Consider the following 23158-nt stretch of genomic DNA (forward strand, 5'->3'; position numbering starts at 1 on the left):
CCTGAGCATTCATTGGTTCTGCAAAACTTAAGTTAAATGTACACATGCATGAGTGTTGATGATATTAGATTATGCAATTCTGCTGCACAACGGTCCCAGAACTGGTTGCGTGTGCTTATGAACGTCATGCCTAAGTGTGCCACCTTGGTTAACCCAGACTATCCATGGAACTGCGCCCAACTTGTGCTTGTACGAAATTAACCTTCTACCACCTCTCCCTCTCCCTTCTTCATTCTTTCACTCTATCTGTAGTTCTCTCGCTCTCTCTCTGGCTCGGCCCCCTTCCTCAGCAGAAACCAGTTGAGCCGTCACTCAATGTCCCCCCCTCCTCCCCTCTGGACGATCTTCTGTCTCGCTCTCTCACCTTCTCCCTTCTCCTTATTCCACTGACCATGCATGTTCCAAAAACAGATCTCATTTTCATCCACGGTACACCCCCCTCCTTCCCGTGCTCCCCCCAACCCCCCCCACTCCTTGCACCACCAACTGCCCCGCATCACCTCCTTCCCAAATCCAAGCGTTGTCCACAGTTCCTGTCCAAGTCCACCGTCTCACCTCCCCATTGCTCCACCTCGAGCCCCACCCTCACCCCCCATGTCTCCCATGCTGGAATTTGGAGGCGTGTGTCGGCGGGGTGTCCACCAATCGCGTGTCCCTTGGTGATATAAAACCCTGAGAGTGTGTGAGCTTATTCGCTCTTTCTGTCAGTCCAGCACTCCTGAATTGGAGGGTGCCACACTTTAAGGAAAGGGTGGTGGACCAAAGGTGAAAACTGCAGACATCAACAAAGAAGTAAAAGAGCACGGATAGACGCGGTTAGACACCCACTCCCTTGCCTATCCAGAAAGGATGGAGAACGCACACACGAAGGTCCCGGCAGAATGCCTGGCTTACTTCGGGGTGAACGAGAACACTGGCTTCACTCCCGACCAATTCAAGAAGAGCCTGGCCAAGCATGGCTACAATGGTGAGAGTTTGGGCATGAGGGATGGGGTGGGAGGCCATCTGAAGGAAGAAAGAGACATAGTAACTGTTTGGTAACTAGACTGACTAGAAACAACTTTGTTTGCATTCATAATCTTGCATAAAGTTGAATGCTTGGTGCTGAGATAGTATCTGAAATGGCTGAGTGTTATCCTGCCTGATTTTAGAAGTCAACAGCATTGGAGTTTTCAGAGATACAACCACACGGGTTGAGATTTTGCATTGGATGCTTTTTTAGAGAGGAGTTGCAACAGCTGGTAGAAATGCAGAGACATTGAGAAGCAGAGACTTTGAGGGCTTTGAAGAGCTATTTAAAGATAGCAAAAGAAGATGGCTGGAGAGCGAGAGAGACAGGTGATGGCTCAAGAAGCTTCCTGGGTGATATATGGGGCGGGCGTTAACAGGAGAGGTGGGTAATTTTAGGCTGGGTAAAAAGGGGAGGTCCTTAGATGGCTTATGGCTAAATGATCTGGAATACAGTTGCTAATCAATAGCTAGTGGAATGGTAAATTAGATACCAAAGGCATTGTAATATGGTGCAATAGCTCAAAAGCTGCACCATTTTTGTTATTTTCACACTGTTCTCACTGCCTCACTGGCATTTTTGTGGGCATGGAACAATTTAGTCAACTACCATTGGCCATACTCATGTTATAAATACTAACATGTTATTTTGTTGTAAAGATAGAGGGATCAGTACTTCTGTGTGTAGGTATTTGTAGAGTGACCAGCCATTTTAGAGGAATTTTCATTTGGCCTAGTCAGGTGAGAAATCAAAGGTCTGCAACATGGTAATGGCAATTAATACTTCAGATAAGTCTGAATACAATACAGTGGCTTTTTTAATTTCATGTTTCTAGCTGTATGGCTTTAAGTCATCAAATATTAAGCACACAGGAAAGTTTGAGAATGTGGAAGATATGGACCTTGTGTAACCAATAATCTGGTGGTCAGATTTATCATCTGATATTAAGGGGTTGAAGTTAGAAACAATTTAAGGGAATGGAACAACTATGTTTTCTCCCAAAATCTAGTTTGATTTGAAAATGTTTCTTTTTGTGTCATGCTGAACATTGATCCTTTTTGCTAACCATCTTTTTTTCCCATCTCTCTGCCCCCCCTCTCCCACCCTCCACCTCCACCCTCCACCCTCCACCTTTGTGTCCAACCCCAGAGTTGCCTGCTGAGGAGGGTAAGTGTTTATCCAGCCACAATAACAAAATGCATCCAAGAATTCGAACAGAAGGTTGTTGATAGAGGTCCAGGATACCTGCTTTACAAATATATGAAGCAGATGGGATAGCCATCATCAACCACTCTAAACTGGCCCTTGTCCACAGCCAATAAATCTAATTAGGGAGGTAATAAAAACATGCATGCAACATTTTAATTGTGAAATGTCTGGCTCAGTATTGCATAATCCCCATGGTCTAGCATAATCCTACTTGTAATTGGACATCAACTATTCCTCTTGTCACAGAGACAGTTGATAATAAGTAATGTATATTATATTGTGATCCTTTACTCATCTTTGGCAACAGAGATCATTGAGACAGATACATATGCACTGTAGGAATTTCCCCTGGCACATCAATATACCTTCACTTGCAAATTTCAGTGAACACATTCATATTTTCTTATTGTTATCCATTGACCTAAATGTATTAACTTTCTTTCTCTGTGTCTCCCTCTCTCGCCCAGGTAAGAGCATCTGGGAGCTGATTGCTGAGCAGTTCGAGGACTTGCTTGTCAGGATTCTGCTGCTGGCTGCCTGCATCTCTTTTGTGAGTTAACAAATGCTAGTATTTTTTTTTTTATCATGACAGTGGTTTCTACATTTCTGTGGTTATTCCTGTCATGATCATTTTAAACTTAAGTAATAGTAGTAGGATTTGTTGTAACAAATCCCTTGGCATCCACGAGACACCCTCATGTGGAACCAGTTCTCCAGTAACTTTGTCATTATAGTGACATTCCTATTTCACTTGACTTTTTTTAAAAATTTTTTACAATACCGAATGAAGAAACAACTTCCGCCCTCCTTTTACAATTCTTATTTACCAGAACAAGCTCTTCGGAGTAAGGTGTGGAGCCTGACAATGATTTTGTTTTCTAAGTGCACAAAGCACTTTTTTTTGCAATAATCCTCTCTGACCTCTCTGACATTCTTGAGCGCCATCTTGAAACAGGCTATTCATTGCAATTGACTTTAACTTTAAAAGCCAGCATGCTGTAACCCAACACACAAATTCATCTAATGGGTGGCTGTAGTTGATCATGGCTGTCTTGTCACTTTGTCAAACAACTTCTTGCCCCCCCCACCCCTCTGTATTTTTGAGGAGGAGAACTTGGGAGGGGGGAGGTAGATTGAGAGGGCTTGTAGGTGGTGTATTAATTCCTATCCCTAGCTTTCCACCCCTTCGGGCAGCTGTCATGATGGCCTTAGAAGGCGAATATTGAGGAGCGAGTGAGAGACGGGGGTCAGGGAAGTATAGGGGGGCTGAGGGGGTAAGGGTTTATTTTAAGAAAGCCTCAAGCCGAGGAGAGAAACTGAATCCTTCGGGAAAGGTCAGGACTGAAGGAAGGAACGAGGAGCTTCCACAGAAAGAGGTAGAGAGGGTTGAAGTGGATAGCAGCACAGAGTTATGGGACACTGAGATCAAATTAATAGGGATTATGTAATCACACTATGACGTACAGAAATATTATCATATCAGTTATCAGAATAGCTGATCAGAGGTTAACACTGGACAACAGCATGAGAAAAACACATTGCAGAGAACTGATACTTTATAATAGAAAAAGACCTTCATAATCTAGCCCATAACATTACCACAAATCTAAAAACAGTGATTTTTTTATTTTTTTTTGTTTTGTTCACAGTATTTGATAATATCCGAACGCTGTGTGAAAATTGTTTGTAGTGGTTTAGCACGGACAAAAGTGCACGTACCTGCAAGCGCCCAAAACTATAAATGCCCTTTCATAACCTTGCCTCTTCATGACAGCCTCCAGAAACCTCAGATATTGACCCTTTTACCATTATTTCATCACATTTTATGTGAGGTTTTGAGGCTGGAGGGAGTCCTTTCATTACGGCACGATGTAAATATTTAGACCATGTTAATAGTCGATTAACAATGTAAGAAATACATACAAAATATACATACATAAATACAATAATTATTACACAGCGGACCTTTGCAGCAGTCATGTTAGGGTTGACTGTTGTCTTCACAAGCAGTGGGAACTCATTCATGCTAATGCTAACACTAAATTGCTGTTTACCGCTCTGACCCCAGGTGCTGGCCTGGTTTGAGGAAGGCGAGGAGACCGTCACCGCCTTTGTGGAACCCTTCGTCATTCTGCTTATCCTCATCGCTAACGCCGTTGTTGGAGTGTGGCAGGTCAGTGATGAGGCCCAGCATGTTGTTGAGCAATGGGACATATCCATTACAGTGGTGACAGAACAGAACAGGGGTTAGAGTTACTGCCATGTTTTCCACCCAGAAGCTGTTGCTGTCAATGGGAACACTATCACTTTTAGAGCTTGAGCTCAAAATAGGCAGTGTCAGCTACTTTGTGGCTGTTGTAAAATTTAACAAATCTTCCATTGAACACAGTTCTTCATTCATTTGATTGATAATACAGCAAATACAGTACATTTTATGCAAATATAACAGCAGAATTATCAGCCCTTATAGGATATTATTAGGATGTTATATGCATATTATAGTTATTGCTGATGAGATAAGAAAATACCATAAAGTATGTACCATAAAGTCATTATTGAGTACCACAGACACACTGTATGGCCCTATAGAACTATTATAGGAATATTATGTGAATTTTCAATAGGATATATTGTTAATTAAACAGTTAATTACCATTACACTACCATACAATTACTGACTGTTTTGTTAGTGATCATTTTTGAATAATTTGGCCGCCTGTATCTTAATTTAATCTTTGTAGTCCCTATCTCTAGTTTATGTTTTGTCTGGGTATCTGTTTTGACTGCAGGCTTTGGATGACTCAGATTATGTGTGTCATGCCCTTCCACATTCATGCCATTAAGCACTTGGCATTGCTATCAGGCTTTAGCCAGTGAGGGAACATCCCCTTTATCACTGTGTTTGAATGTGCTGTGTTGTACTGTCCCTGCCAAGTATTGAATTCAATTGCTTCTTCCCTATCTTTCTCATTAAAAACACAATTGGCACGCAGTATGTACCCTCTCTATGTAGAGTCCCTGTTGGTTTAGACTTGTGTAATAACCGTAGTTGTGTCTTTGTGTGTGTGCCACAGGAGCGTAATGCTGAGGATGCCATTGAGGCTCTCAAGGAGTACGAGCCTGAGATGGGCAAGGTTTACCGTTCTGACAGAAAGAGTGTGCAGATGATCAAGGCCAGAGAAATTGTCCCCGGAGATATTGTGGAGGTGTCCGGTAAGAAATGTCAAGACTGTCCACTGGTTTTCTCTATTTGTAGTGGTTATTTCTTAAAGGTGGAACCCAATCACTCAGTCTGATGTGTAAATGTTCAGTCAGGGCAGATGAATGATATGCCTATTGGTAGCAAAAGAATCAGCTGTGTCAAATACTGTCTTCAACAATGTAGTTATGAAAAGATATAGCTGGCATCTTGAGTGTTACTTCTATTGAGGGAGAAATAAAGGAGCGTTGGGTATCAGTGAGAAATTGACAAATCCTCTGGAAATTCAGGGAGTATGTGCATGCAGAAGGCCGACGGGGAAGCCTCCTGTCTTTTTAAAGCAGCAAGAGGGAGGGAGAGTGGAGTAGCACTGCTGTGAAAACATGCTGAGCGAAGGAAAACAAAATCATGAGTATAAATACCCCCGCTAGCACCTGCCACACCTCTTCTTCCCCTCTCTCCCATTGCCCAGTCCTGTTCATTTATCAATGTACACCTGTTGCCCCTCAGGCTGGCTGTTCTCATTTCCCAGCACCCCCAGCCCCTCCCCCCTCCCCTTTGATTCATTCTGATTGGGCCAAGCATGTGCCAGTTGAGGCTCTGCCCCACTCTGGAATCTATGGATTAACTACAGGAAGTTAACTAGTCCTCTGAGCATTTGACTCAAACATTGGGAATACTTTCTACTATTATTCTGGATATTTGATATTTGATATTTGATATTTGTGTTTTCAGAGATAGGTGACAAGAATTTTACTATTTGCAGCTATTACAATCACTTAGGTGTCATGGAGGTGCAACAGAAATTCAAATTTAGGAAGAAATAAGCCCTCAAATATAAGTAGTCACAGTAGCTATGCTGGTTTTATGTTTATGTTCAATAATGTTTATGTATTTTATTATGCATTTTTTTTATTTATGAATTTATTTTAATGATGGCATCTCTGTCTTTCTGTGATTCCCACAGTTGGTGACAAAGTCCCCGCTGACATCAGGATTGTTTCCATCAAGTCCACCACCCTCCGTGTTGACCAGTCCATCCTTACTGGTGAGGTTACTAGAAAGCTGAACTGTTTTAAGTCTGCCGATCGGTGTGTTTCCGTCCCCTGTCCATCGCCACATTTGAGATAATTTTCTGTTTTCCCTCTCAGGTGAGTCCGTCAGTGTGATCAAGCACACTGAGGCTGTCCTCGACCCCAGAGCTGTCAACCAGGACAAGAAGAACATGCTTTTCTCTGTAAGTGCCCTACCACCGATATTTTCTTCTGTCTTCATTGTTGCAGTTCTTGCCCTGTTTCATCGCTAGTTTCCTCACATTGCTCCACCCTTCCTGAAGTCTACCATTACCTGTTTTCTTAGCCTGCTCTTCCTCTCTCTTCCATAGGGCACCAACATCGCTGCTGGCAAGGCCATTGGTGTGGCTGTGGCTACCGGAGTCGCCACTGAGATTGGCAAGATCCGTGACCAGATGGCCGCCACCGAGCAGGAGAAGACCCCTCTGCAGGCCAAGCTGGACGAGTTCGGCGAGCAGCTGTCCAAGGTTATCACCCTGATCTGCATTGCCGTCTGGGCCATCAACATTGGCCACTTCAACGACCCCGTCCACGGAGGCTCATGGATCCGTGGTGCCGTCTACTACTTTAAGATTGCTGTCGCCCTGGCTGTGGCCGCCATCCCTGAGGGTGAGGGGGAGCAAGACATCAGAGAGATAGTGGATGGGTAGATAGTTTAGGACAGTTGAGGAACAACATGTTTCTGAATGTGTGTGCCTTCTCAATTTTTTCCTCCATTGCTGGTTCATCACACTCACAGTTTTCACCAATGTCTCTCAGGTCTGCCCGCTGTCATCACCACCTGCCTGGCCCTGGGCACCCGCCGTATGGCCAAGAAGAACGCCATTGTCAGAAGCCTGCCCTCCGTGGAGACCCTGGGCTGCACCTCTGTCATCTGCTCCGACAAGACTGGCACCCTCACCACCAACCAGATGTGTGTGACCAAGGTGGGTACCCAGTATGCAACATTTACATTTTACACAAAAAGAAAACACAATATGTTGTTGCATCATACAGGCAAATGTATATCCTCGCTCATCATATATGTGTGGCCAGTTCATTTGTCTACAGATGTAAAGATCTGTACTTATGACACAATGGAAAAATTCTTTATTTGTTGCTCCACAGATGTTCATCATCAAGAACGTTGATGGCGACCATGTTGACCTTGATGCTTTCGACATCTCTGGCTCCAAGTACACCCCTGAGGGCGAGGTGTAAGTTTGCTTTTAATGCCATGTATTATCATTCAAAGCCAATCTCAGTCATACATTGAAGTGCACTCTCCATCTTTCATTCATTTGTCATTCCCTCTCCATCTTTCAGTTCCCAGGGAGGTGCCAAGACCAACTGCAGCGCATACGACGGCCTTGTTGAGTTGTCTACCATCTGCGCCCTGTGTAACGACTCCTCTCTGGACTACAACGAGGTAAAGTCATTGTTTTGAAATTACTTTCTGAACAGTGACATCCATTGTCTCATTCTTAACGTACAGTGTATTTGCTAGAGCTCAGCCTCTTGACCTTTCACCATTTAACTCTGTCTTCCCTTTCTCCAGACCAAGAAGATCTATGAGAAGGTCGGTGAGGCTACTGAGACCGCCCTGAGCTGCCTGGTTGAGAAGATGAACGTGTTCAACACCAACGTGAAGAATCTGACCAAGATTGAGAGAGCCAACGCTTGCTGCGGAGTAAGTTTCTTCTTACCATCTGCTACATAATTTATATAATTCTCATTATGTCCTGCTACACCTATACAACTAACACACCCTTATGTATCCTTAAACTGTAACCTTTAATGCATCTCATTGTGAGCCATTGAAAACTTCCAATTGAACGGCTCAGAATTACATATTCAGAAATATACTACTGTATGAAAGTTCCCAAACACCACCCTACTCTTGTAGAAAATCACTTGCACAAAGACATAACAAGCTTAGCATTTAGATACTATTAGATACTTGAAATGGTATCACCATTCATAATATCAAACCAGCTTTTTTGGGCATAGAAGTACAAGTTAAGAGACTCCAACATGTGGCCAGGTTGACTGTCTATCTTTCTGATCATTAACCCTCTGATCTCTGTGTCTTCCAATAGGTTGTCAAGCAGCTGATGAAGAAGAACTTCACCCTGGAGTTCTCCCGTGATAGGAAGTCCATGTCTGTGTTCTGCACCCCCGCTAAGGGTGATGGTGGCGCCAAGATGTTTGTGAAGGTTAGTTCCCTCTCTCCTTCTCCCCAAAACCTTTGGCCAGATACATGCAGTTTGGCTGTGCCGCAATAAAGTGCATATCATTCAGTTGCAACTTCAAACCATTAATTTCTTCAACCGTTTGTCCCACAGGGTGCCCCTGAGGGTGTGATTGATAGGTGCGCATACGTTCGTGTTGGCACCACCCGCGTGCCCCTGACCAACTCCATTAAGGACAAGATCATGGCTGTGATCAAGGACTGGGGTACCGGCCGTGACACCCTGCGTTGCCTGGCCCTGGCCACCCGTGACACCCCCCTGAAGGTTGAGGAGATGAACCTTGAGGACTCTACCAAGTTCGCTGACTACGAGGTGAGAACTAAAGATATCATGAAATTGATGGGAAATTGAATGCAAGCTATATGCATAGACTTGTGGCTAAAGGTAAAACAAGATAAGGTTTCCATGAGCCCATCCTCACCCCACTCTCTCTCCCCAGACTGACCTGACCTTTGTTGGCTGCGTTGGTATGCTGGATCCCCCTCGTAAGGAGGTTACTGGCTCCATTGAGCTGTGCAGAGCTGCTGGAATCCGTGTCATCATGATCACTGGTTAGTGTCCTTTTTGTACCTTTTGGGACACCATTTGTTATATCTGGCTGATGTGTATTGCCTAGATGTTTGATGTAGGTAATCTATCTGAGAAACTAAAGAAACTAAAAGAAAATATTTTGTTTTAAATGTTCATTACAACCTTTTCAATCTACATTTATAGCAATTGCATCTGCTCCTCTAGTCTTTGCCCTTGTAGTGTGTGATTTTTGTTTTATACCTGAGAAATTTTCATCTCACTGGCTACGCACTAAATGGCTGATTGTCCCTACTTCAGGTGACAACAAGGGAACTGCTATTGCTATCTGCCGTCGTATTGGCATCTTCGCTGAGGATGAGGATGTTACTGGCAGGGCCTACACCGGACGTGAATTCGACGATCTGCCCAGTCACGAGCAGCCCGAGGCTGTGCGCAGGGCTTGCTGCTTCGCCCGTGTGGAGCCATCCCACAAGTCCAAGATTGTTGAGTTCCTGCAGGGTCTTGATGACATTACTGCCATGGTGAGGAGAACTCAACAGCATGTGATAAAATGTAAACTTGGCATAGACGTGTTACTTGTACATTGCTCTGTCTTTTTGAAGTCTTTTTCAATAATCCCATCACTGCTTTAATGCCCAGTATAGTGTTTCTTCGCTTAACTGTTAGCTGTGCAAGTGTGTAGTTAGAGAAGTTTGTGTTGAACCTGCGCCTCCTCTCCTCCCAACCCAGACTGGTGATGGAGTGAACGATGCCCCCGCCCTGAAGAAGGCCGAGATTGGCATCGCCATGGGCTCTGGCACCGCCGTTGCCAAGTCTGCCTCTGAGATGGTCCTGGCTGACGACAACTTCTCTTCCATTGTGGCTGCTGTTGAGGAGGGCAGAGCTATCTACAACAACATGAAGCAGTTCATCCGCTACCTCATCTCCTCCAACGTTGGTGAGGTCGTCTGGTGAGTGGTCCCAGCACTCCAAGCGAACGGTCATGAGGGTCTGAATGATAAATAGTGGAATGGTTCCTCTGATCCACACCTAAGTCTGCTATCTTTCTTTATGCGTGACTTTCCTTTGCCTTGGCTTTGTCTGTCTCTCTAATCTCTGGCTTCCCTTTCTCCTCCACCTCTGTTCCTTCTTTCCTTTTTTCCCTCTCTCAGTATCTTCCTGACCGCTGCCCTGGGTCTGCCCGAGGCTCTGATCCCCGTCCAGCTGCTGTGGGTCAACCTGGTGACTGACGGTCTGCCCGCCACCGCCCTGGGCTTCAACCCCCCTGACCTGGACATCATGGGCAAGGCCCCCCGTTCCCCCAAGGAGGCCCTCATCTCCGGCTGGCTGTTCTTCAGATACATGGCTATTGGTGGTAAGTAGGACTACGGATATTTTCTTTGTATTTTGTTTAAATTTCCTGTCTGTTAGGGTAGTTGTAGGGGAGCAACACAGTGAGTGACCAGCCTTACCTAGCCACTGTTTTCTTTCCTTGATAGGATACGTCGGTGCCGCTACCGTTGGTGCTGCTGCCTGGTGGTTCATCTACGATCACACTGGTCCCGGAGTCACCTACTACCAGCTGGTAAGTATTTCTCTCTCTCTCTCTCTCTCTCTCTCTCTCTCTCTCTCTCTCTCTCTCTCTCTCTCTCTATCTCTCTCTCTCTGTCTCACACACACAGACACACATTAACCCCATCTCTCCTTCTGTACAGTCCCACTTCATGCAGTGCCACGAAGAGAACGAGGACTTCGTCGGCGTTGAATGCGAGATCTTTGAGGCTGCCCCCCCCATGACCATGGCCCTGTCTGTGCTGGTCACCATTGAGATGTGCAATGCCCTCAACAGGTACCAATTCAAACGTGCTGGAATATGATTTTCTATGTAGTAATTTCTTAATCCCAATTAATCTTGGGTTACTTACACTACCAGTCAAAAGTCTGGACACACCTGATTGAATGTACCATGTTTTTCATTATCTCAAAGCCACCCTTTGCCTTTCCATCAAGGCAAAGGGTGGCTACTATCTAAAATATAAGATAGTTTTGATTTGTTTAACACGTTTTTGGTCGCTACATAATTCCATTTGTGTTATTTCATGTCTTTACTATTATTCTAAAATGCGGAAAATAGTAAAAATAAAGAAAAATATGGTGTGTCCAAACTTTTGACTGGTAGTGTACATTATATACAAAATTGTAAATTAAAAATACACCAGGCTTCTGCTACTGACAATACAGAAGACTCCTGTGATTACTTCAGACAACACTGACATTTTTCTCACTTTCTCCCCTCTCAAGCTTGTCTGAGAACCAGTCTCTGATCCGCATGCCCCCATGGAGCAACTTCTGGCTGATCGCCGCCATGACCCTCTCCATGTCCCTCCACTTCCTGATCATCTATGTTGACCCACTGCCCGTAAGTCAGCCACCAGCACTCTGCTGTCCTGCTTGTGCCCAAACATCTGTGACATGAGTAGTGTGTGTGTGTAGTGGCTTTCCGCTGTAGTTTCTCAGCAGTACTGACTCCTCACTCTTCTGCTCCTCAGATGATCTTCAAGCTGACTCACCTGTCAGTGGAACAGTGGATGATGGTCCTGAAGCTTTCCTTCCCCGTCATCCTGATTGACGAGGTGCTGAAGTTTGTCGCCCGTAACTACGTTGAGGGTAAGTAGACTCGCATTTACATACACTCACACTCACACACGTTCACAAAACACACAGGCGGAAAAAACAAAGGCATGACCGTTCTTATTCCTCTTGATTTGAGATTTTTTTCAAAAATCTTTAATATCGTTTTAAGTTTGCTCATTGATTATAAATTGATTAATAATTTAACTGAGTGTAATCTCTTTATTCATAATTGATTCATAATTTAATCCCTCTTCATCTTTTATCATTTATGCCATTTTATGACATCCTCCTGATATTGCTATCTATCTATCTATCTATCTATCTATCTATCTATCTATCTATCTATCTATCTATCTATCTATCTATCTCTCTATTTATCTGTCCATCTTTCTATCTATCTATCCATCTATCTATCTATCTATCTAATCTAATTTCGGTCTTGCCTGTCTTCATTTGCCTGATCTCTCTCATTACTCCCTTCATATAACCTTACTTCCATTATTAACTCACCTGTTTTTATTCATTTCCAGCCTAATTCAGTCAACCTCCCACCATTAGCCTGTAACTAAAGCAAGGTATTATACGGGCCACACTGCCAGCGGCTATCTGTGGGTATCGCTGTGTGTATGTTAGCTGCGTATGTCTCCGGAGCGACATATCAAACTCCTGTTGAAATATGTGGAACTCTGGGCTCTCCCCAGTATTTAATGACATGGTGGTGTGGGAGCGCCACAAATTATGTCATGGTCTCCTTTTTAAGTGATAAAAATGACTGGAAATTTGACCTGGTTGTGGCAGAGCTCCTGTTGCACTGTATGGGGAGACTCCCTATGTATGTTAGCTCTTCCTTTGAGCTCTCTGTTTCTTGTCATTTCCACTGTCATACGGGCTTCAGTCCGTATCAGTGAGGTACTGCAGCAGGTGAATGAATGGCGTATTAGCTGCTGTTCTCATCAGTGTTAAAGAATGTTTGTGTTGTTCCATGTAAATAGAAGCATAGCATAGTATGCTTTTGTTTCCAGCTTTGACAGAAATTAACTTTGCCCAAAATCATTTCCCACTCTCATTTTATCCTTTCTTCTTTTCTATTCTCTAGTTTCACAATTGAAATAGAGATGTAGAAGAGGAGGATCTTAAGAGGTGGAGAGAAGGAGGCGGTGGAGAAGAAAAAGAGGAAGATCACAACCAAAGAGGGGAGCTCTAGTGAGCCAACCAATAGAAGAGAGAGGAAAAAAACACAGGAAAACCCTACAAAAAACAATAAAACACATCACAAAATCTCCATAAAAATAACCTCTGTATAAGGATAGAGATTAAATTGAAGTGGAGGGAAGTATCCCTGCCAATAAAATATTCAAATATTTAAGATTTTATTCTAAGAAATAAAGTATGTATTAAAAGTGATTTTTTGTTAAACTTGGATATTCTCAACTGTTGTGTTTTTGTGTCCCCTGTCCATTTTCATATGATTGACTTTCCAGCTCATTTCTCTTATTCTAGTCTTTGTTTCTTGTGTCTCGTGCAGCCTCACTGCTTTTCGCTGAGCGCTGTACAGTGTGGTGTAGGGTTGCAAAATGACTTCATATGGGCAGAAAAGCCACATGCCTGCCAGCTGCCAGTGCTCTCTATAGGCTCCATGCAGTCAGCGGACTCTGTTGGACGTCCCATGACATAAATGGACATGTCCACTCACAACACTTTTGGTCTTATATCTCGTTTACCTGATAAGTTATAATAAAGTGATAATTACAAACTGTTGTATTTGTATTGTGTAGCACATCTTTATTGATCATTAAAAAACATTAAATTGGATGACTTGCTCTGTATATCTACACAAAAAAAGCTGCAGTGATTACAGTGTTTTACATCCAGTCTTGACGAGTGAGTTGAATAGTTTTTTTGGCCAGTGTTGAATCTCTGATTTTTCAAACAGTGTTTCTGCCTCCTGAGTGCTGTGCTGCAGTGTCAGCTTGTTGGTCTTTGGTTTGCAGAGTTGCACCAATTTGTAAAACCCAAAGACCCAGTTAGATTCGGGTCCTGAATGGTATGTTGGCTGCCTTCATTTGCTTTTCATAATCTTCATCAAATATCTTTGATTGGTCAGGGGTGAAATGATTGGTCCAATCACCTACTTCACCTGAATGTGAAGAGAAAAGAAGAGAATAAAACAGTGTTAGATATACAACGTGTGTATAGTGTAATGTGTATAGAAGTGAATAACAGTACTTTTATTATTTTCCCTTTAAAAAATCAGTTGGAGAACACACAGTCCTCAGTCTATAAAAAGCCTTAGCAAGCAGAGGCAGTTCATCTAGAAACTGCTAGGGGGCGCCATGAGATTGTACAATGTGAAGAATATCATACATCTGGTTTTGGAACATGGGACACTGGTTTTGGAGTAACCCCTGTCTTGCTCTTTATTAATTATTTTTATCCACACTTGTCAGAAGTGTTTATGGGATTGCTTTTGGGCAAGACTGAAAGCATAACAGCAGATGGATGCACCTTTTCTCATGAAGGGAGAGATGGAATGGTCAAAGACAGGCGCAGGGATGAAGGTGTAGTTGGCCATCGGGTTCTCCTTCATGCTCTTGAAGGATGTGAGCTCCACAATGCGGCTGAGGACATCATCAGAGATGGACAAGTCCAGGTAGCGCATGATGCGCTCCACTTCTCGCCGAGGATTCTGAGGAAACGTCAGTGTGTGAGAGTGTGCATGAGAGAGAGAGAGATAGGATAGGGCCCATATGTTAAGAAACATTCTCACCTCCTTCATGTCTTCATAGAAGAGGTAAAGGATGTTCTTCTTCTCTCTCTCCTCCCAGTAACCCTTCACATGGTCATACCAGGAGCCCCAGGCCACTGCAGAAACAACATTCAAACTCTATCATGGAAACAACATCCTCATTCCAGCAAACAGTTTGTGTCAAGTGTGACTATCAGCATGGATTTGCCATAAAATAATTAACTGATCAACAAGAATGATTGCATGAGTGGCTGGTTAGTTTAGTTAAATATTAAGAGTTTGATAGTCCTCAATAAACTGGAAAGAGTTTACTATCTGCAACTGGCACCAGAATGGCCATAAAAGTTCTAACAAGTTGTAAGTACAAGTTGAAATCACACTGTGTCTAGTGCAGATCCAAAGGAACATCCTCTCCTCCACTTCAGTGTGTTATCCACTGCACTCTGCAGCCTTGCAGGGTGCTGCTGCTGGGCACACTTTATATAGCAGGATTATAAACTAATCTTGTCATGGCCATAGAGGTCACATTAAGTATCTTATGGGGAAAGACAGTGAGGGCAGGAATAGAACTTGTTCATCCACCGGCCACAGTGACTCGTGGAAAGTCACCTTTCGCTAGTTTAACAGTCAAATATGATTTTTTTAGAATAGACAAGAACCTGAAGGCAGCGGTTGGTTACCTGACAAAATGGCTGGTGGAGCAGATAAATGTCCTGACCACAGCCTGAGAATTACCAAAATTTGATCTGTGTTTGGGAGCATTGTGCCTTTGTGCGAACAATAATAACCTGTTCCACTAGAGGTAAGATGATACTTAGGAATGTGTATTGATTGTACTTACACTCTCCTCGCATGAACTTGTGTATGTAGCCGTCCCAGGGCCCCGGCTCAGGCTGGGTCATGTTCATACGGTCAAAGTGGTAGTAGCTCACCATGTTGTCCTTCGCATTGCGTGCTACATAGATAGCCTTGACACATGATTGGGAGGAGCGAACAAAGGAGGGATTTACAACAATAATACAAAGAATGGGTCATTTGATGAGGCGCAGTTGTTGTCGGCATTGTATCGTAAACCTTTCACCCTGTTAAAGTGCGTTTACTGTTCATTCCAAAGCAGTAAAATTCACTGTGAGACTGCATACTCACTTCTACAGTTGAATCCCTCAGACATGAAGTCTTACCTTGCATTTGTTTTCCCAAAATCCAGGTGGCACCAGCTGAAAAGGAAGATGTGTCTTGATCACTCTTGGGGGATCCATTTGCTTCAGAAGATCAAGACCTGAAATACACATTTGGGGGGAAAAGGTTATGACATATTGAAAGGGCTGAAACACAATTCAGTTTCTGAGGTCCAGACCTGAGCCAAATGTCACTGCTCTCCCACCGCCATTCTTCAAATTATACACACCACACAGTCATTTTGCCAATGTTGTATTCCCATTTAACTCATTGGCTTGAGGAATGGTGGTGGAAGAGCAATGTTTTTTGGGTGTTATACTAATTCAAAGTTATAATGTTATAATCCCATTCTGATACACTGAGATGCAAAAGGATGCATTTAGGACTCATCAGGTGTCTCAAAGTAAGATATTCTGGGTCTGGTGATGGTACTGTAATGTAATGTAATGAAATGTAGGGAGCTGTCAGCTGATTAATGTGTATTTCATGTCATCAAATAAAATGTCAGAATCAATAGCCGATCATTGGTACTTTAGCATTATATTTATCTTTTAATCAGGACATTATTAGCAGCAGCATTATTGGTAGTAAGCCAGATTCTTGGCCTGATGTAACTGTATTGGTAGGAAATTAATTGAATTTAAAACATAATGATAGAATAAAAATAATTGAGAGTATAAAGAGATTCTTAAGTTGAACCTTAAATGTCTGTGATCTCACCAAACTGACAGAGGAGGATATCTAGTTGAAACCAATATACAGTAGTCGGTCGCTCAAGAAAGTACTCACCCACCTTGACATGTTTCACATTACCTCGTACTACAAAAGGATTTAATTTAGGATTTTTTTGATCTGAGATTTATGCCAAGGATTGTCTATTAAAGTGGAAAGGAAATTCTTGAAATGTGAGTTTAAAATCTGAAATAACAGAAGAATGTAGTTTCAAGCTAGATTAAATATTCACCCCCTTGTTTCATATGGGATGAAATGTTTCAAGAGCACTGACTGAATTTTCACACACTGTGACAGGAAGACTGTGATTTATTTATTTTTCTTTTAACTCCAGGAACTGGAGACTCTGTTGCCATAAATACATGAAATACCTACTCTGTGCTGTGCTTGAGCACTCTGGAGCAGATCTATTCATCTATGTATGTGTATGTATCTCTCTATGTATCTATCTATGGATCTGCCTGTCTGCCTGTCTGTCTATCTATCTCTCTGCCTGTCTGTCTATCCTGATCCTTTTTTGTTCAAACATAATGAGAAAGAAGAAATGACAATGACTGTGAGGTAAGAAAAAAACATTATATACAAGTACGAAGGTTCATGTGACCACTCCAGCTAATAACTGTTTTGGTTTGGATTTGTACTCCAGGGGTGGAAATTTCAGTCGAGGCAATTTCTCCCTGGCACTTAAGCTTCATTAATTTGACACTGGCTTTGGCACCGAGGGAAATGTTTATGGGTTAATAGCTCATTGACCCTGATTAAGGCAGAGGAAATGGGCTGTTATGAAAACATTCCTGCAGGAATTGGATTTGTGAGTTCTGACACGGCACGGTCAGACCGAGCTGGAGGATGCATTTGGGTTGAGAGGCAGAAAATAAAATCTTTGAAGTTTCAGCAAAACACAGCAGACAGACAGTGCATTTGAACTGGATATCCTGCAGGGAAGGTAGTGAGTGGATTGGGGGTGCAGTGGGAACAGCTCAACTCAAGTATTAACTCCAATAAAGTCAGATCTATCACCCTCATAGACTGTTGTACATAATCAAAAGCAAGTACACACATAAACATATAGACAGAAATACACACCTGAAGGGATGGGCGCTGGGGAGACGATCTCCAGGAAGGGATTGCGGACGGTCGTGGGCGCTCGCTTGCAAATCTCAGCATCTCCGTTGTGAAGAAGCAGGTCTACTATCTCCTGGGTCCATGTGGTTCCTTAGGTATGACCAAAACACAGAAAAACACTGAACTGGAATGAATGGGCTACTTTCCATGTACTGAATCCCACCAGCTTGGGAAGGCGTCCCATCTTGCACCTTCACCCCCAAAACAACCAATTCCAATCCTAGCATCACACCTTCTCACATTGTGTGAATTTAACAGAAATAGGAAAACAAAAATGTCCTTTTATATGGATCTAGTCTACAACAGATAGAGAAATACATATAAATTGAGTAAAAGTCTTGGTACCTGCTTTGGGGTAGGTGGCGATGAGGAGGTCAGTGGGGTCGGGACGGAAGGCCCAGATGGAGTCCCAGCTGTTGGCGATGTGGTTCATGAGAGGCACCCCTCTGATGGGGATCAGAGGGAAGCGATAGATGGAGTCGCTGGCCCTCTGAATGGACTCGGTGTAGGACAACACCTCCTCCCCTGACATGACTGACGCTGTCACGAGCCGACTTGAGGAAATCGGGAGCCAGAGATCAAAAGTTGTCCGTGGAGCGGCTGTAGTCCCGTCCTCAGCTGCTCTTGTCTCCGTTGGCTTTGGTCCTTTTGTCAAATGTGCGATTTGCTCTCTCACACCTTCACTTCAAACCTCACGCAAACCTCGTCCTTCCCACCCCTTTCAGGTCTACACCCACTGTGTAAACATCCACTTTTTCATTATCTTTCCGTAGATCTCTTTATCTGTCGTCCTTTTGCAAATAGCAAAAAGTCTTTTGGATCTGTCTTGGAGCTCCTCTGGATTCCTTGGGGTTTTTTCAGCCTTTGACTCTCTATTTCCTCTCCAAACTCTGCATCCCCTTCTCAAAGAGATTTACAGAAAGAATCTCTCACCAAGTTCTCCCAAAGAGAATCCCTGCTGAACTCCCAGTTGAAGCTTAAGTGCTTGATTCACTCTAAAACACGTCTCTTCTGCCCTCCCTCTATCTTTACAAACCTGGCTGTCTGTGTCCTGAGTGCTTGCATGAATGTGTTATCTGTCTGCCGTCAGTGGAAGTTGCACAGGCAGACCTCCTATACTAAAGTGCCCTTATGTAACTCTCCCAGTTACGTCTGAATTCCACTTTTGCTTCCAACAATACTATCTTACTGCTGAATCTGTAATTCGAGGAAGGGACTAGGGAGGGTCTTAAAAGAGCTCTGCACACCACACACAGGCAAACCAACCACCATTACAATTTGATTTTTGAAGGTGGAGACTGCTACACATACTGTAAAAGAGAGTTGGGTTGAGCATTAAATTTGATTTTGTAACTGGGCACAAAGTAAACATTTATTTACTTTTTTTCCCTGAAAGCTGAAAGTTTCTTGCTGCTGTGATTGTTTTGCCAAAGGAAAGAAAAGTAGGGCCACAATAAGAGGCTTGAATTTTTGCCAATATTCCTTACAAATAAAAACTGATTTGACCACTAAATCTTTTACACAATGCTGAGAGACAGGAAATTGGCAGACACTCTCCTGCAGAAATCCAACTTTGGACCCAAAGTTTTAAAGTCATCTGGTCATCAGCCAATGGCTGTAAAGGACCTTTATGTTTGTTATTTCAGTTGTATGCTTGCAATGTGGAAATATTTTATGTGAGCAGACATATGACTGTTTGGTGGATAGAAATTAATTTGTGTAATTTAAGTAGAGCATGCAAACACTGAACTCTTTACATGTAAAATGATTATTTTTGCATAGTTGTACTTACTGGAATTCATGTAAATTCCAGTTATATAAAATGTTGCTGCAAAGTTCAGTAAGAATAGAATATTGTAGTTTTGCTTCATTGAGGTAAACAATTCATGGTTTATCTTCTATTTAGTTTAAGTGAAAAACAACATTCTTTTCAGTGGAGTAAACCATAACGATATGTTGCCTTTGAAAACAATGTCATGTTAGATACTGTGTCCCTCTGCAGAAGGAGACGGAGGTTCCTGACACTGCAACTCTCAGACCAGACCACTTCCTCGCCAGACAGACGGATGAACTGAACGCGGCCGAGGATGAACCCCGGGGCGTTGACTCAGTCTGACAGAGGCAGAGGGAGAGGGGGCACAGACGGGAGGAGGGGGGGAGGAAGGTGAGAAGTGGACAAATAGAGTTTTGAAGAGAGTTTTGGATGGACGAATGGAGGAATAAAGGAGAGCCAGTGGGTTATTTTTTAATTTTGACTTGTATACATTTGCAATTTACTAAATATACACTAATATTGTGTGTTAGATGGTACATAACTTAGTATAAATAGATACACTACCAGTCAAAAGTTTTGAAACACCACATTTTTCTTTATTTTTACTATTTTCCACATTTTAGAATAATAGTAAAGACATGAAATAAAACTATCTTATATTTTAGATTCTTTACAGTAGCCACCCTTTGCCTTGATGGAAAGGCAAAGACTTTGGAAAGAAATTCACACATAGGCATCAACTTCACTATTTATATTTGTCTAAGAAACAAATTTCAAGCATTTAAGCATAAGCCTTTAGATCAAAATGGCTTTAAGAAAACCGAAAACACAGTACATTCAGTGGGGTGTCTCGAAACTTTTGACTGGTAGTGTAGGTCTAAACAATCCCCAGTGCCTTCATGCTTACCATCATGCTGTTGCTGTTGATGAACGTAAACAAGTCAGCTCGGCTCCCAGCTGCCATGACTCAGTTTCTTACCCAACTGGTAGTATGTGTGGATCTGTAGAGGAGCATTTGTTTACAGTCAGCATCAGGACTGAGTTTGCCATTGACATACAAAGAAATAAAGTAAACTGGATAAGGAAAGTCAGTGCTAAGCAGTAAAAGCAGAGCTGGCACTGGACCAACTGCTCTGTTAAAAAAAACAGACGTGCTTTGAGAAACTTCATGTAGAGTGGTGTGGTACGCACCATGCCACCACACTTCACACACCTTGCTATCCAAACAATAGTCCCAGACCTGAGGACCAACACACACACACACACACACACACACACACACACACAAAGTTAATGCAGAACACAGACTACAGTAACATTAGATTACATTAGTAACAAAAGCTACGACTCCAAATATGTTTTCATGTACATTTGATCTTTTTTCACTTTAATTGATTCTTGTATTGCCCTGTTTGTCTTTGTGGTATCATTATTCAATTTGTAAGATATGTGTGCTCTTCATTGTGTAATAAATGTTTTTATTTTTATACAAGTCCTTCTTGAAAATGTCAATGAGAAACAGCCATATAAATAAAGGATACATTTAAATAGCTTCATAGCTTCTGGCTAGTAGTAGCCTTTGATTGTGATGATGATTGCTAAGGATGCTAACAAGCCATTTCTTGGGAGGCTGAAGGGCACAACTTGTTTCCCATGTTGTTGTTGTTGTTGTTGTTGTTTTTTTTACCTTTATTTATCCAGAAGGAGTTTACCTGCCAACGGGAACAAGTGGGAAGCCACAAGGTTCATTGCAAGAATGACACATCATGTCCAAACAGCACTGCAGTCTATAGCTGAATTAGCTGGGGAAATGAACACCTGCATATCATAAAGCACACAGCCTTTCTCAAAGTGTAAGTTTGTTCTTTCCAAGACAATTTGGGAATAACGTTCTCCACAAGGTCACCTGAATGTCAATGTCAAAGACTTTTAAAATATATAAAGACGTTTCTTCAGCAGCTGAGTGTTAGCTGAGGACGTTTGGGCATGCTCATTTTTCACCAACATTTTGTATTTTTGGAGCCAGAGTTTGTTTGCGTGGTAGAGTTATGGTGCATTCCATTGGAAGTATGCGTTCCAGTGCGTCTTCTCGGGAAAACATGGACGCAACAGCCTTTGCCCATTAACGTTAACGGCAGCTATCTGACAGCTCTAGTTACGTTAGCAGGCGAGTTCATACAGCAAAGACTTCTATCTATTAACGAAGCGCAAGTCAACTGAATTACGTTACAAATGGAAACTACAAAGTTGTTACAACACGTTTTCATAACACAAAAACTACATATCAAGTAAAATCAAGTTTTATTAAGTACAAGTTGATGCTGTGATGTCAGCTGTGTTTATGTTGGACAACTCGGGCGGAAATAATTTTGTCCGACTTTCCGACTGGGAACTCCAACTTGAACGACCGTTCCTTTGCACTTTTCCCTGTTGGAAATTGGAAGTTGTTTTTCTCCGAGTTCCGAGTTCAATGGAATGCAGCTTTAAAGGGTGGAGCAGGTGGACTTGGGGTGAACGGTGAAGGCCGTAACTGCAGGAGAACCCAGCCCACATTGCCTTATATGGCCATAAATCACACCCACAGGTAGCCAGGCACTGTGGTTCATACTGCTGGCCAAGGACAGGATTATGCAGATGTAACACACTGAAATTCACGCTACTGCGATTATAACTTGTAGAACTTCTTGTATAAAATAATTATTGACTTTATGGATGGACCTTGCCTTGAACCCATTGACTTATATTGAGGTGGGTGGAGTTTCAAGTTGTTCAGCCAGTCAGTGGAGGGCAATAGGGAATGGAAGTCCACGTCATTGCCGCCCGGCTCTGGTTCAGTCCTTCCTGGACTACAGTCTATGTTCCTAGACAGTACTGAGGAGGAGTAAATCTGAATAACCTGTGTGTAACCACTGGTTCATTATAGAAAATAGACAGAACCTAATAAACCATAACTTTAAATCATATCTGTTTTACCTACGTGATCAAATAAGAATGAGCTAAAGACTAATTATTATGAAACCAATGAATTAGATAAATCTACCTCATCTTAGGAGATGACCAAACCTATGAGTTTTAACAAGACCTGAGAATTTACCTCTGAGCAACACCTGACTGCTTGCACAAGCCCTTACTTTAAAGACCCCTCTGAACTAACCTGACCCTAGCTGACCCGTTCAGGCGCTGAGGCTGCTCATGAGACTCACCATCACCAAATCTACCTACGGGTACAAATAAAGTAACCTGAACCTGAACCTGAACCTGAATCTATCAAAACTAACAATCTTTAACAACAAGTTTGTTAAAATATGACCAGACGTGTTACTCCCGATTCCTCACAGTCTGTCTTTGTTCTGAAGCTGCTAAGAAATTATCACTTTGCAAGGTCGAGTGGTCTCAGATGGTCAGGCGGTGCTCTTGTTTGTTACTGTATAAACTGGCTGCTCCACCTCAGAAGAGCAGCAGTCTACTTTGTGAGATCCTCTTGCTCTCTTCACTGTTTCATGCATGTGCAATAAATCGACCATTGGACACTCCTACCCAGAGTCTGAGTTTTGCTGATTTTCCTCTGATTTTACCAAACTATGAACAGTACAATTCCCATTCTGAATTCGTTTATAGACTGAAGTGATATTCTTCCGCCTAATTTCAGTGGAATATCAATACAATTTAAACATATTGATGTTCACCATACACTACCCAGCATTCTTTTGATACGAATAAAGGCACAACTTATTCCA

General features: G+C 42.6%; 2 protein-coding genes across 3 annotated transcripts; one reads left to right on the forward strand and one right to left on the reverse strand.

Moving 5' to 3' along the window:
- The first annotated feature begins 713 nt into the window (after positions 1 to 713).
- atp2a1l (ATPase sarcoplasmic/endoplasmic reticulum Ca2+ transporting 1, like) lies at positions 714 to 13285 on the forward strand. Its single transcript, XM_071895958.2, has 23 exons — positions 714 to 967; positions 2159 to 2176; positions 2686 to 2768; positions 4287 to 4391; positions 5293 to 5431; positions 6385 to 6465; positions 6569 to 6654; positions 6802 to 7099; positions 7250 to 7416; positions 7598 to 7686; positions 7796 to 7898; positions 8028 to 8159; positions 8569 to 8685; positions 8815 to 9033; positions 9161 to 9272; positions 9550 to 9773; positions 9982 to 10202; positions 10404 to 10606; positions 10731 to 10816; positions 10947 to 11080; positions 11533 to 11650; positions 11781 to 11898; positions 12962 to 13285. The coding sequence occupies exons 1-23, from the start codon at positions 850 to 852 to the stop codon at positions 12976 to 12978; spliced, it is 2988 nt and encodes a 995-aa protein (XP_071752059.2). The 5' UTR covers positions 714 to 849; the 3' UTR covers positions 12979 to 13285.
- A 346-nt stretch (positions 13286 to 13631) lies between these two features.
- sult1st6 (sulfotransferase family 1, cytosolic sulfotransferase 6) lies at positions 13632 to 18750 on the reverse strand. Of its 2 annotated transcripts, XM_071895959.2 has the most exons (7): positions 17993 to 18743; positions 17609 to 17737; positions 15793 to 15890; positions 15453 to 15579; positions 14633 to 14727; positions 14371 to 14551; positions 13636 to 14002 (listed from the first exon to the last, which is right to left on the reverse strand). In XM_071895959.2, the coding sequence occupies exons 1-7, from the start codon at positions 18177 to 18179 to the stop codon at positions 13890 to 13892; spliced, it is 930 nt and encodes a 309-aa protein (XP_071752060.1). In that variant the 5' UTR covers positions 18180 to 18743; the 3' UTR covers positions 13636 to 13889. The 2 variants fall into 2 exon arrangements, with proteins under 2 accessions (XP_078146939.1, XP_071752060.1); XM_078290813.1 differs by having other exon boundaries at positions 13632 to 14002; positions 14371 to 14727; positions 17993 to 18750.
- Between the last annotated feature and the right edge of the window lie 4408 nt (positions 18751 to 23158).

Source organism: Centroberyx gerrardi, chromosome 20 (genome assembly GCF_048128805.1).
Source record: "Centroberyx gerrardi isolate f3 chromosome 20, fCenGer3.hap1.cur.20231027, whole genome shotgun sequence".
In the NCBI taxonomy this organism is placed as follows: domain Eukaryota; kingdom Metazoa; phylum Chordata; class Actinopteri; order Beryciformes; family Berycidae; genus Centroberyx; species Centroberyx gerrardi.

Excerpts from the sequence above, each read along its gene's own strand:
- atp2a1l (XM_071895958.2), top strand. The coding sequence starts at position 850 with ATGGAGAACGCACACACGAAGGTCCCGGCAGAATGCCTGGCTTACTTC. Across the intron at positions 4,392-5,292 it reads CCGTTGTTGGAGTGTGGCAG|GAGCGTAATGCTGAGGATGC; the intron begins GTCAGTGATGAG and ends TGTGTGCCACAG. Across the intron at positions 8,686-8,814 it reads GCGCCAAGATGTTTGTGAAG|GGTGCCCCTGAGGGTGTGAT; the intron begins GTTAGTTCCCTC and ends TTTGTCCCACAG.
- sult1st6 (XM_078290813.1), bottom strand. The coding sequence starts at position 18,179 with ATGTCAGGGGAGGAGGTGTTGTCCTACACCGAGTCCATTCAGAGGGCC. Across the intron at positions 17,738-17,992 it reads CGCCACCTACCCCAAAGCAG|GAACCACATGGACCCAGGAG; the intron begins GTACCAAGACTT and ends GTCATACCTAAG. Across the intron at positions 14,728-15,452 it reads CAAGTTCATGCGAGGAGAGT|TGGCCTGGGGCTCCTGGTAT; the intron begins GTAAGTACAATC and ends TTGTTTCTGCAG.